Genomic DNA, 13,811 nt, shown 5'->3' with positions numbered 1-13,811 from the left:
CTCCGTGGCGGCCCCCACCCTCCGGAAAACCCTCCCTCATGCGGTTTGGGTGGCGGAAAACGTAACATCTTTTAAATGCCTCCTGAAAACTTAGCTGGTTTTATATTGCCTTTTTAACTTTTAACATTTTAAATGTATTTGTGCACTGCCCAGAGAGCTTCAGCTGATGGGCAGTATAAACATGTAATAAATATATAAATAAAATAAATAAAGAAATAAACTACACGCATTCCTGTATAGGGCTAGCCTAGCCACGGTCATCCATCCACTGGTCACCTCACAATTAGACTACTGCAATGTGCTCTCTGCGGGGCTACCCTGGTCTGCGGTCCAGCAGCTGCAGCTAGTGCAGAAGGCCTCAGCTAGGGTGCTCACTGGGACACCCAGCTATGCTCACATGACGCCTGCGTTAAAAGAACCGCACTGGATGCCAGATAGTAGGCATGTGCTCCGCTCCGATTAGAAGCACAGAAGCCGGAGCGAATTGGCCTGCTCCGCCTTGCCCAGAGGCGGAGTAGAAGTGGACCGCGGACCCCTAGAAGCAAGGCGAAGAGAAGCGCCCATTTTCGGAGCACTCCAGTTTCCGCAGTCTGGTCCGATCGCCATCTTGAAACATTTCGCCCGTAGGATTGCATTGCGGAAAAGAAAGGGGCATAACTGTGTTGTTTTTGAAGTTATCTTTCTGAAAATTCTTGTGCTCAGAGAGTCGTGGATGGGGGTCATTTTGAGTCTACTCTCAGCTCTCTGCGTGGTGCGGGTCGCGCGCTAGAATTTTTTAAAAAACCGACGGGAAAAATACCTTTTTCGAAGGGCTGAGGGGCAGAGTCAACTCCCGGTCATGATCACATGATCCCAAAGTTGGAGGAGGGGATAGGCAAAATGGGTAACTTGGGATTCTGGGAAACTTCTCTTTCTTAGTCTGAACGGACTTTTCCCAGTGTTTTTTAAAACAGTAGCCCCACCAAATGCACAAACACAACCTGAAATCATATACTAAGCCAATAATAAGAGAGCACTGCTACCCACCCTAACTTTGGGGAACAACTGAAAAAATGTGGTGCAAGGGGATGAGCTCCCCTAGGGCATGCCATGTGGACGTGCCCCCACTCTCTCCTGTATTTGGAGGGCTATCACAGCCCTCCAAAGAGAGTAACCCGGTGGAGCAATGCCTATCACGAGTTGAACTGACGGCGTTGCTTTGATTATGAATGCTAATTGTCTAACTTGCCGGTGTTGGAAAAGCTGGGAGAGATAAGGTGAGAGCGTACGGAATGTTTGTATAAGCATCTGTGGAAAGCGAAAGTAAAGCTGCCTGCTGCTGTGGTGCAGTGAAGCAGAGAGAGCTTGTTTTTGTTAGATGCTGACTTGATTTATAGCGAATCTCACCTCTTATCTTCTATTTCAAAGTGGAAAAGACTGAAATACTGGCTTTATAAAGAGGAAAGCAGTTTGTTGTAGTTATCGTCGGCTGGTGAGAAGGGGGGGTGAGCGGTGGTGGAGAAATAGCAGCGTTCGGTGAGGGGGCGAAGTGCGGCATTGATAGACTGTGTATGGCTAGTTTTGGTCCCCTCTAGTGAGTGCTGTTGTGAATCTGATGTATTCCCCCCCTGAGAAGAAGAAAGAGTGTTTAACACACAGAAGATAAGCTAATAAATAAACTGCCAAGAAAGGGAGCTGGACTTAAAGATTTATGCCCTGTCCAGAAGTGTCCTATGTCTAACATTAAAAGGAGAATTAGGAAGGAGTGGAAAAGGTTAAATACACAAAAAAAGAAAACAAGTAACCATAATCTCTCCAACCTGGAAAATCCAGTCCCTGAAGGAGAACAGGAGGACGAAGATACAGGCCCAGCTTTCTTAGATACAGTGCCAAAAAAAGAAAAAAACATGGCTGAAGGGGGAAAAGCAATTGGCAGCCAGCCACCCTCTTTAGTGGAAATTAAAATGGCAATTGCAGAGAACAATACTGTTATTTTTTAAAAAATGGATCAGCAAATGGATGTTTTTAGACAACAAATGTGTGTCCTGGCTGATAAGACAGCTGACAACTCAAAAAATATCAAAGATTTGGAGATAAAAGCTGATTTGAACCAGAAGAAACAAGAGGCTTTTGAAAAATCAACAAATATTCAATTTAAAGATTATGAATTAAGACTGATAGCCTTGGAGGATCAATCTCGTCGATCATCGATTCGAATAAAACAGCTAAAGCAAACACAAGGAGAAGATCTAAGAGAAATTATCCTGAATTGGTTCAAAGAGCTGATGCCTGACCTACCAATAGATGGATCGGATTTGGATCGAGTTCACCGTGTGGGGGGGGGGGCAAAACTACAAAGGGACTAGAGACATTTTGGTGAAATTTGGTAATTATTACAAAAAAGAGCAAGTTATGAAAGAATTGAGATCTATGGCCCAGTTGCAGTACAAAGGCAAAGCAGTGCAAATTTATAATGATCTCTCTCAACACACATTAAATTGGAGACGAAGTATTAAACCAATAACTGAAACACTAATGAAGAACAAAATCACATACTCGTGGGGTTATCCTGTTTTTCTAAGATTTACACATGGAGGGGGGAACACAGAGTAACCTCACTGGATCAAGGTAAAGAGTTGCTGAAGAGGCTGGGTCTGTATGGGGAAGCAAGTGGGACTGGAATGGATGGGGGGAATGAGGCTGGGACATCTGGGGTGTAATAGAATTGTTAATCATATTTTGAGATAATTGCAGATAGAAATGCTAAACATAGAAACTTTGCCGGCCAGGCGCAGCACTGCCTCCCCCCCTCCCTTTAAAGTAGATGGCTGGAGTACTAGACTCATGGGGATTTGGGGGGGATCAGAGTGGGGGGGTGGGGAGGGGGGGAAGGTAGGAGGAAAGGGGTTGGGGTAAGGGGGTGGAGGGTTGTTGTATGGAGTTTGTGTTTTTATGTAAGTAAATTTGAGTTGCAGAGCACAAGGGATCGGAAGAGACTTCAAAAGGGTGAATATGGATAAAAAGATAAAAGTATCAACACTCAATGTTAAAGGTTTGGGGGCAGTCGTGAAAAGGAGGAGAATAGAACAAATGTTTAATAAAGAAGGATCGGATATTATAATGGTCCAAGAAACACACCAAGGCTCCGAGAATTCGAATATGATAAAATTAAAGTGGTTAGCCTATTATGAAAAGTCATTAGGGACATCAAAAAAAAATGGAGTGGCCACTTTGATCTCAAAAAAAAGTGGGTTTATATTAGAAGAAACAAAAAAGGATGATAATGGCAGATATCTTATGTTAAAAGGTAAAATTGAAGGAAAGGTATATACGCTAATTAATGTGTATGCCCCAAATGAGAGACATAGAAAGTTTTTTATAAAGTTATTTAAAGAAATAGAAGAATTCAAGGAGGGGTATGTTATATTAGCTGGGGACTTTAATATGGTTATGGATAATAGATGGGACAGGTCAAATCCCACTAATGTTGAAAAGAGGAATAATATAACTATATTGAATAAACTAGTAAAAGAAAATGATTATTCAGATTCGTGACATTTACTCAATGGGATTAAGCCTGGATTCATATATTTTTCCCCAGTTCATCATACATACTCCAGGATAGATTATATATTTGTCTCAAAAGATTTTGCAACGAAGATTTGTAAAATGGAAATGGGGGTAATAAAAGTAACTGATCATGCCTTGTTAAGTTTAGAATTTACAGTCAAGAAGAATTATAAAGAGGCATATAGATGGAAGTTGAATACAAAAATATTGAAATATAATAAAGTGGTAGAGAAAATTCAGAAGGAATTGTCGGAGTCATGGGAAATTAATGAAAAGGGAGGAACAGCTGGGTCAGTCGTTTGGGACACCATGAAGGCTGTAGCAAGAGGAATTTGTATTAGAGAGATGTGTAGCTTAAAAAGACAACAACGTGCAGAGCAGGAAAAGTTAGAGATAGAAATTAGAAATCTTGAGGAAGAATATTGGCGAGGTAAAAATAAATATAAATTAGTAGAAATACAAGCTAAGAAGAAATAATTAGAAAATTTAAATTTAGAGGAGGTTCAAAAGAATTTAATGTATATGAAAAGGGAATATTTCAAAAACAGTAATAAGAATTCTAGGTTGCTTGCCAGACTCACACAAAAAGAAAAAGGGAGGAATGGGATAGAAGCATTGAAGGATAATCGAGGGAATTATTGTCACATAATGAAAGATAAAATAAAAATTTTCCAGGAATTTTATCAGGAACTATATAAGGGTAAAGAAACTCAACAAGAAAAGGTGGAGGAATATATTGGAAGGTTTATAAAGAATGGAATAAAACCAGAATATAAAGAGCTAATGGAGAAGGTAATAACTCAAAGAGAAGTTGAAGATGTCATTGATAATTTGAAAGTTGGTAAATCACCGGGAGCAGATGGTTTAGGATCAGAATATTATAAGGTCTTCAAAGAATTTTTAGTTCCAAAGCTACTGGAACTTTATAATAGGATATTATTAGGAGAGAAGATACCTGAATCATGGGAACACTCATTGATAATTCTGATCCCAAAACCAGATAAAGACCTGACTAGTCCTGATTCTTATAGACCTATCTCATTAATAAATCAGGATGCCAAAATTTTCTCATCTATTATGGCTAAACAGTTAAATAAATTTATATCAGAATATATAGGAGAAGATCAATGTGGGTTTGTGGCAGGAAGGCAGATGCATAATCTAGTGGGAAGAGTTTTAAATGTAATAAATGTAATAAAAAAATCAAATATCAAGGCAGGAATTATGGCATTGGATATTTTTAAGGCCTTTGACTGTGTGAGCTGGCAGGCATTAAAGATTATTGTAGATAAATTGGGATTTGGAAATAAATTTAAAAACATAATAGAACAGTTATATTCCCAAAATACAGCTGTAGTGGTGGTAAATGATGGACTCACTGAAAAGATACGACTAGCCAGAGGAACAAGACAAGGATGTCCGCTCTCGCCGGTCCTGTTTGTAATGGTTATGGAAGTATTGGCGAAGGCACTAAGGGAGGATGAAGAGTTAGAAGGAATTGGAGAGGTAAGGGAAATAAAGTTAAACATGTTTGCGGATGATACTTTATTGACCATTAAGAACCCAATAAGAAAAATAGAAAGAATTAAATATCAGTTGAGGGAATTTGAAGAAATTACAGGGTTAAGAATAAATTGGTCTAAATCAGAGATGATGTTGTTTAATTATACTAAGAAGGAAGAAAAGGAATGGGAACATAAGGGAATAGAAATGAGAGTTAAGGAGGAGATTAAATATTTGGGAATTAAAATTACAAAAAAAATTTAGAGAATCTTGAAAAGGAGAATTTAACGAGGTTAAAGAAAGAGGTATTAGAGAAATTGGAGAAATATAAAAGATTAAATTTATCTTGGTTTGGAAGAATAGCCTTAATAAAAATGAAGATATTAGCTAAAATTAATTTTGTGTTTAGGATGTTACCAATAAAAATAGCAGAAACTGAGATAAAAAGTTGGCAAAATATTATCAATAAATATTGTAATGGAGAAAAGAGAGCAAGAGTGAATAAAAATAATTGGTATCTAAGCCAAAAAAAGGTGGATTGGGTCTCCCAAATATAAAATTATACTACGTAGCAAATAGATTAAGACATATTGTAGAAGCAATTATGGGAGTAGGAGATTTATATTGGATGGAAGAAAAAATTATAAGTAATGTAGAGATGAGCTTGGACAATGTCTTTTTTAAAGATGGAGGGAGAAAGTGGGTTGGAAGTATAGATAATCCACTCCTGAGGACTCAATGGGAAATTTGGAGTAAATTTAAAGGGAAGCTGCTTCCGAGCAACTCTCCCTTAGCACCGATAATAATGTTAAAGAATTTCCCAGAGGGTCTGAAGGGTAGATTATGTAAAATATTAAAAGAGAAAAGCAAAATGAAACTAAAGGATTGGTTAAGAGATATAAAAACAAGAGAGGATATGGAAAAATTGTTAAAGGAGAAAAAATTATCTTGGTTAGAATATGGGCAATTAGAACAATGGAATAAAAAGTGGATTAAAGATAATAGAGTTTGTAGAAAGATGACGAAGTTTGAAGAGTTAATAGTAAATAAGGAAAAAGGAAAAGGAGGTAGTATAGTTTTAAAAGGGTTAATGAGTGAAATATATAAAATATTGTTAGAAAAGGAGTTTAGAGAGAACTCAGAGAAAATGGTATGGGAGTCAGATTTGAAGGTACAAATAGGGCGACAGAGATGGGAGGGACTATGGAAACAAAGAGTGTTGAGAAGTTTATCAGTGAGAATAAAGGAGAACTATTTTAAAATTTTATGGAGGTGGTACCTAACCCCGATTAGATTGAATAAGATAAATGATCAGCATTCAGCAAATTGTTGGAGAGGTTGTGGGGGAAAAGGAACGTATTTACATATGTGGTGGCAATGCAAATATGTACAAAGATTATGGAAGATGGTGTTTTCAGAAATTGAAGAAATAGTGGGAATGAAAATAGAACAAACACCAAAGATTGCATTGCTGTCACTATTTGAAGATATAAAGTGTGGAAAAGAAACTATAGAGCTGATATCGAGTTTGCTGGTTGCAGCACGATTGATGGTAGCTAGGAACTGGAAGATTCAAGGGGAATATTCTATTGAAGAATGGTACAAAGAAGTATGGGATATAGCCATTAATGATAAACTGACATGTAATATTAAGTGGAGAAAAGGCGTAACTAAAATAAATGAGTTTGAAGGAATCTGGAAACAGTTCCTAATATTTGTGTTTACTAAGGGAAGTGGGAAACCACCAGCAGAAGAAACGATCAGATTTTGGACTCAGGAATAGATCCCGAGGTGGGGGGTGCACTTTTATGTTAAGAATGATGATGTTGTAGTAGGATAATGTATAGGTAATACTTATTCAACATATATGTACTCAACATTTATTCAATATGTATGTAGCAGTTGTTTGATGTTTCTTTTTTATTATTATTACTATTGTAATGTTGTATGTTTATATAGTGTAGAAAATAAATAAAAATTATTAAAAAAAAAAAAAAAAGACTGGTCACTAGGACCAGTCAAATTGGCAGCTGCTGCTTCCCCCTCCCCTGGGCACGTCCCCCTATTGCTGGTAAAAGACAGATATAGCCTTTTTAAAAAAGTTCTTCTTGTTGTTTATTCAGCAACACTGCTGCTTTTAATTCCACCCCTCCTTTGTTTATTTATTTATTTATTTATTTATTCCATTTTATATGCATTACTGGCTTATCCTTGGCTCACTTCCTTATGCCCCCAGAAATGTCTGCTCCCTGCCTTCCTTCCCTCCCTCCTCCCCTGCCCGCCTCGCAGGGATGTTGTGTGTGTCTGGCTTTGACTCAGGGGAGAAGTCCTTCCTGCGCTCAATTAGACTTTTGGAAGTTCCAAATCCATTTTTCAAGTGTGGAAGAAGATTCATAGGTTGATCTCTACTCCCCAATTCATGGCATGTTGGGATTTCCTTTGAAATGGCCCCATTGAGATGTCTGCAGGTTTAAGCCCCGCCAAAAATCAGGGGATGATGGGACTGCCTTGAGTCTTGGCGTGCATATGTTTCCCTGGACAAGCTATCATGGTGGTGAGTTTGAGATTTTTAACATGCAAATTGACAGAGCTATGGAAAGGGGTGTGAATGGGGTGTTGGATTTTCATAAATTCCCAAAAAATCAGGGGATGATGGGACTGCCTTGAGTCTTGGCATGCGTGTGCACCCCTGGATAAGCTTTCATGGTGGCGAGTTTGAGATTTTTAACGTGCAAATTGACGGAGCTATGGAGAGGGGTGTGAATGGGGTGTTGGATTTTCATAAATTCCCCAAAAATCAGGGGATGATGGGACTGCCTTGAGTCTTGGCGTGCATATGTATCCCTGGACAAGCTATCATGGTGGCGAGTTTGAGATTTTTAATGTGCAAATTGACGGAGCTATGGAAAGGGGTGTGAATGGGGTGTTGGATTTTCATAAATTCCCAAAAAATCAGGGGATGATGGGACTGCCTTGAGTCTTGGCATGCGTATGTATCCCTGGACAAGCTATCATGGTGGTGAGTTTGAGATTTTTAACGTGCAAATTGACGGAGCTATGGAAAGGGGTGTGAATGGGGTGTTGGATTTTCATAAATTCCCCAAAAATCAGGAGATGATGGGACTGCCTTGAGTCTTGGCATGCGTGTGCACCCCTGGATAAGCTTTCATGGTGGTGAGTTTGAGATTTTTAACGTGCAAATTGACGGAGCTATGGAAAGGGGTGTGAATGGGGTGCCCGATTTTCATAAATTCCCCAAAAATCAGGGGATGATGGGATTGCCTTGAGTCTTGGCGTGCATGTGTATACCCCCATGAGGTGTCATGGTGCCAAACTTGAGGTTTCTAACTTTCACAGAAAAAAAGTTGTATACTTTTTTATCTTAATGCAAGCCTATGGGGGGGGGGGAAACGGAGCTCCGATCCGGATCCGGAGCTCCGCAGCGGAGCGGAGCGGATATAGGCGGAGCGGGGGCAGGGCGGAGTGGGCCGATCCGCAAATCGCGGATCTGGAAGAGAAGCGGAGCGGGGGGTCCGTGCACACCCCTACCAGTTAGCTACCGAGCGACGTACAAGGTTATGTTATTGTCCTGCAAAGCCCCAAAACATCTTGGGGCCAGAATACCTAGCAGGCCGCCTTCCCTCATCATACATGCCCAGGTGACGTTTAAGATCAGCAGAGGAGGCCTGGGTGGTCATTCCGGAACTAACGGAAGTTCACCCTGCCACACCCCAACGTCTGGCCTTCTCAGTAGCGGCACCCACCTTCTGCAAAGCCCTAACCGTCGTGCAGTTCAGGAGGCAGTAAATGCGCCATTTTTATGTATTTTATATTTACTGTTGTTTTCAGCCTCGATCAGAATGGAGAGGCGGGTAAGAAATAAATTATTATTATTATTATTATTATTATTATTATTATTATTATTATTATTATTGAGCAGGGGGTTGGACTCGATGGCCTTGTAGGCCCCTTCCAACTCTGCTATTCTATGATTCTAGGATTCTTACCTTTCAATGTCACCTCCTGGAAACACACCTGGCCTCATGGGGTTTCCCTGGGCTGTAACTGCTGCTGGGTCTTACTTGGGTGTTACGTGGTACTTTCAAACTTTTTATGTGTCTTTTCATGTTGCATTTTATGGTTTTGATTGTGAACTGGCCAGAGAAGTTCAGCTATTGGGAAGTATAAAAAAATGTAGAAAATAATAAAATGTGGCCTAGTTAGAGCATTTTCCGCAGTGTATTGTTTTTCTATTTACTGTTTTTATACTGTATGCTTTTATCTGTATGCCGCCCTGAGATCTTATTGATATAGGGCGGGATATAAATGTTTTAAATAAAATAAATAAATAAATAAATAAATAATATTTAAATTATGGGAAGTATTTCTAAATTTGCACCTATACACTTAAATGGACCTAGGCCAATCCATGCCCTCTGAGCAAAGGCGGCTTCATGGAAGAGGAGACGGCCAAAGATGGATGGGACAGATGAGAGGCCCCCTCCCGCCCCATCCCCGAGAGGTTCCCGCTGGAGCCGTTGAAAGGCAGCCGGGGGCTCCCGCCGACTGAGGGTGATGCACCAAAGACCCCTTCGGCTGCCTTTCTCTGCCACCCCCCACCCCGCCCTGCCTTTCGCATCTTTAGGAACTCACCTGTCCTTCATGGGCTCCTCATCTCAAAAAGGGGCGCCCCCTTCTCCACTCCCCTATCCCAGCTGCCAGGAAGCTGCGGGGGGCACCAGAGGGCAACACACGCCCCCTGAGGCGGCATTGCCTCTGGTGGGCAAGAGAGGCCAGGCTGCCCCCCCCCGCCTCATTAGAGAGGCACTTTTCCATGGCTGGCCTCTCTGGTGGCCACAGCCCTGAGCCCCAGTGCTGCTGCTGTCTCCTGCTCCTCCGCCTCCCGGAGACTCTTCTTCAACCCCGCCCTCGGCACGCAGAGCTGCTCAGGACCCCTCCGGCACTCACCTTCCCTGGCTGGAACACAAAGCTGCTCAGCCCTTTCACACAAAGGTCTCGGATGACCGGGTTGGAGGCTGCTGCGCCGTCCTCGAGGTGGTCCTTGAGGTTGAACCTGTTCATCAGCTTGGCGGCAGAGGGGCTCTTGAGGAACTGGAGAGGGTGACGGGCAACAGGACCCCGCCAGGTGAAGCGCTCGTGCGGTCCCCCGAGCGGCCCTCTCTTGGGGGCAAGGTCCGCCCACCAGCCCTGACGGACTGGGCCCCCCGCCCCGCAGCAGGAGAGACACAGCTGGTGGGTCACCCAAGGCAGCCTCCGGACCTCTGGCTCACCTCAATGACCAGCGCCAAAGCCGTCATCTTGCTCAGCTCATCCTCCTTGCTGCTGAGGATGAGGGCGGCCTCCCCAAAGATGCCGGGGATCTGTGGACTGCCACACTCTGTCATGGCCCTGTGGGGTGGAGGAACAGAGCCCTGTGGGGCTTACGATGGGGCTGGGGTGATGGAGGGCACCACCCACTCTTCTGGCCAAGAAGCTCCCTGGCAGTCCTGAAAGGGAGGCCCAGAGCAGCCCATGGGGTGGGCAGCCTTTCCCAGCCAAGCCGTCCCTCTCCGCATCCAGCCACCCTGGATGACGCTGGGACTGGGTCGCCCACCGGGTGCTTCGTCTGCCCAGCAGCTGTGCTGGGGGGAGGGGAGAGGAAGGCCCCATGCTGACCAGAGCCAGCAGCACATGGGGAGGGAGGGAGGAGGGATGATGCGCCCCTCCCGCACCATTTTTACTAAGGAATTTGCCTCTCCTCCCTAGCAGATCCGATCCCTACCACAGAGGGTAGGGGGAACAGCCATGGAGGAGGTCCTGCCACAGGGCCTTTTGTCCCCCAGGGGCACTCAGAGCTACAACAGATGTAGATGGAGGAAATGGAGCGGGATGGTTGTGGGGTGGGGGAGGGGTTCAGTCAAGCCCCTCTCAATATGGACGGCGGGAGAAGGGAGGGTGGCTGCGGTGCGGTGCGGATCGCCTGAGGAGGGGCAGCCGCAGGGCCCGGGTCGGGGAGCTTTCCATTGGGGGCCCCCTTACCTGGCCAGCAGACGCGTGCCTTGTAAGAACTGCTGCGGGGTGCTCAGCGCCAGCCATCCTTGCTGGAACTCGATGCAGGCGTAGACCGGCCAGTCCCCAGCGACAGAGAACAGGTTTTTCATGATCTCGACTGCCATGCTAGGAAGTGACACCGTTCGTCAGGCCCGGCGCTCTCCCCGCGCTGCCCCAGCCCCTGGCTCCGGGCCCCCTCCGAGGGGACGTGCGGGCCCACACGAGGGCGGAGGTGGCGCGTGGCCACAGGAGCAACCGTGTGGCTGGCTGCGGACGGGGGTGAAGCCTCGGCCGCCCTTCCGCCCAGGGAAGGCGCAGGCTGGTGACCCATCCTGAGCACGAGCCCTTCCCCGCCTCCTGGACAGGGCTGCTGCTGATGGCAAACAAGCGACTGCAGGAGACCACGTGGGGAGGGGGCGAGGTGGGAGAGATGAAGCCGGAAGTGGGGGCCCAAAAGGCGCAGGAAGACTTGGCCCCAGCCACGGTGGGTGCTGGGGGGGGTTTGCTTTTCAGGCAGCAAAGTACCTTGGGCTGTCATGCTGCCTTCAGTGTGCAGTCACCCTACCCCACACACTTCTGGTCGGGATGGGGCAGTGGGGTGCGCGTGTGCGCAGAAGTCGCCGTCTTCCATGTGCCGTCTTCCCATCCCCCCCCCCCCGCTGCTGAACCCTGGCACAAGGCTCAGAGCCCCTCGACTGGCAGCCCCCTGGACTGACTCCTCCCTCTTCATGAGGTTGGCCTGCACTCACTTCTGCCCCCTGCTGATTTTTAAGTGAGCACATCTGGCTTAATTGCACAGCGCGCCGGCGCGCCTTTGCAGCCCAGCCCCGCTCGGCAGTGATGGCCCTCTAGGCAGGCGGCGCTGGGGGCCTGGGAGCGCCAGGAGCGCGTGGCTGATGCGCAGGGGAAGGAAGGTGGCGTGGGCACAGCTGGACCAGGAGCACAGGGGTTAGCGGCGGCGAGGCTGCTGCTCCTTTAGCTCTGCCTTCATTTAATTCCTAGGCCACCCTCTCTGCAGTTGGAGATGCGATTTCAATGAAAAAGGCAGGGCAGCCCCCCTCTTCTCCATTGAAATTGTGCTTCTCCCGGGGGGGGCGAGCATGAAGTGATCTCAGTGGGCCGGGAGGGGAGGCTGAGCCCTGAGACGGGGTGGGTAGGTGGGGGAAGCACGCGTGGACGCGTGCCCCCTGCCCTGCCAACTCACTGCCCAGCTCCTCCGGCGGACCTCGGGCCAAATGCATCGCCACCCCTGCTCTAGAACGTCACATGACTGATGATGTCATTGACCATATGACCAGGGCCGGCGCCAGACTATATTGCACCCTAGGCAGGCACGTTCTGAAGCCTTCGCCCCGCCCCGCCCCCCCCCCCCCCGTGTGCGTGCCCGCTCCCCGCTTTGAAGCCAGGACGCTGGGGTTGGGGGGCGGAGCGGGGTGGGGCGGAGGCTTTGAAGTGGAGCACCCGGAAGTGGCTTCCTGGCGCGCCATTCTGAAGCCTCCGTCCAGCGCCCGCTCCCAGCTTTGAAGCCAGGATGCTGGGGTTGGGGGGTGGGGCGGAGGCTTCGAAGCGGCACACCTGGAAGTGGCTTCCTGGTGCGCCGTTCTGAAGCCTCCACCCCCAACCCCAGCATCCTGGCTTCGAAGCCAGGAGCGGCTTCCGGCCGGGCGCTGGCTTTGAAGCCAGGACGCTGGGGTTGGCGGGCGGCCGGGGCGGCGGCTTTGGAACAACGCGCCCGGAAGCTGCTCTAGGAGAGCAGCTCCCGTTCGGCACCCTCGTTTGCTTGGCGCTCTAGGCCGCCGCCTGAGTTGCCTCTATGGCAGCGCCGGTCCTGCATATGACCAATCAGACACCTCTGTGCATTCATGCTGTTGCGGGCTGGGACTGGTGCCGATGTTGGGTCCTCTTATGATGCCTGGAAAGTAATCAGGTTCTAGGATTTGCTCTGCAAGTCTCCATAGAATCGATACAAAATAGTCTGTCCTCCTCTCTCATCAAGAGTATTTTCCGGGGGGGGGGGCTGGTGGGGGGGCACTTAAGCAGCGACAGAGAAGACAAGCCAGGGCCTCTGCTGCCATAGAGCTCGCTGTCCCCGCTCTCCACCCCCACCCCCACCCCCACCCCACGCACTGCTGTGGTTGACTTGAAATGAAGCAACTTTTCACATAGGATTGTAATTGAATCATGGATTAAAACAAGGCTGCAGCCCTAAGCATGCATCCTTGATGGTTAACACAATCACAATCAGTGGGACTTACAAAGGATAAAATCTGTTCAGGGTGGGAGCGTCAAAGGGGACAGCAGAACAACGGCAGAGAGGGAGGGGGGCTTGTAGCCCCGTCCCACCACTGGCCCTCCAGGGAGCAGACCCCAGGGCTGAAGGGCACTTCCTGCCAAGGCGTTTTCTCCTGCTGTTCATCCCAACTCAACCTGCCTGGAATTTGCCCCCAGTGGACCTAGTCATGGCTCTCCTGGGCAGCAGAGGTCAAGTCCTGATCCTCTTCTGTGTGAAGAGTGCTCCCTTCAATGCAGGAGGTCATCTTTAGCCATCAGGACTACTAGCCACACAGCCTCATTGTCCTTGTTGGTCTGTTCCCCTATTAAAGCCACCCCCGTTGGTGGCCATCACTGCATATTGGGGCAACAAATACCACACTGGCACTCTGCACTCTGTGAAGAAGCCCTTCCTTTGATCCGAATTTCCTACCAGT

At 46.8% G+C, this 13,811-nt stretch overlaps 1 protein-coding gene across 1 annotated transcript in view; it reads right to left on the bottom strand.

Moving 5' to 3' along the window:
- Nucleotides 1-13,811, bottom strand: part of LOC134406628 (maestro heat-like repeat family member 5) — a 72,053-nt gene that overhangs the window by 13,129 nt on the left and 45,113 nt on the right. The window contains exons 23-25 of the mRNA XM_063138146.1: nucleotides 11,092-11,229; nucleotides 10,344-10,461; nucleotides 10,021-10,164 (exon numbers count right to left, since the gene is read on the bottom strand). Coding sequence (XP_062994216.1) covers nucleotides 10,021-10,164; nucleotides 10,344-10,461; nucleotides 11,092-11,229 — 400 coding nt within the window. The remainder of the gene's footprint in view (nucleotides 1-10,020; nucleotides 10,165-10,343; nucleotides 10,462-11,091; nucleotides 11,230-13,811) is intronic.

The sequence above is a fragment of the Elgaria multicarinata genome, chromosome 11 (assembly GCF_023053635.1).
Source record: "Elgaria multicarinata webbii isolate HBS135686 ecotype San Diego chromosome 11, rElgMul1.1.pri, whole genome shotgun sequence".
In the NCBI taxonomy this organism is placed as follows: domain Eukaryota; kingdom Metazoa; phylum Chordata; class Lepidosauria; order Squamata; family Anguidae; genus Elgaria; species Elgaria multicarinata.
Note: the sequence above shows the minus strand (reverse complement) of the source record. Positions and strands in the feature narration are given on the sequence as shown.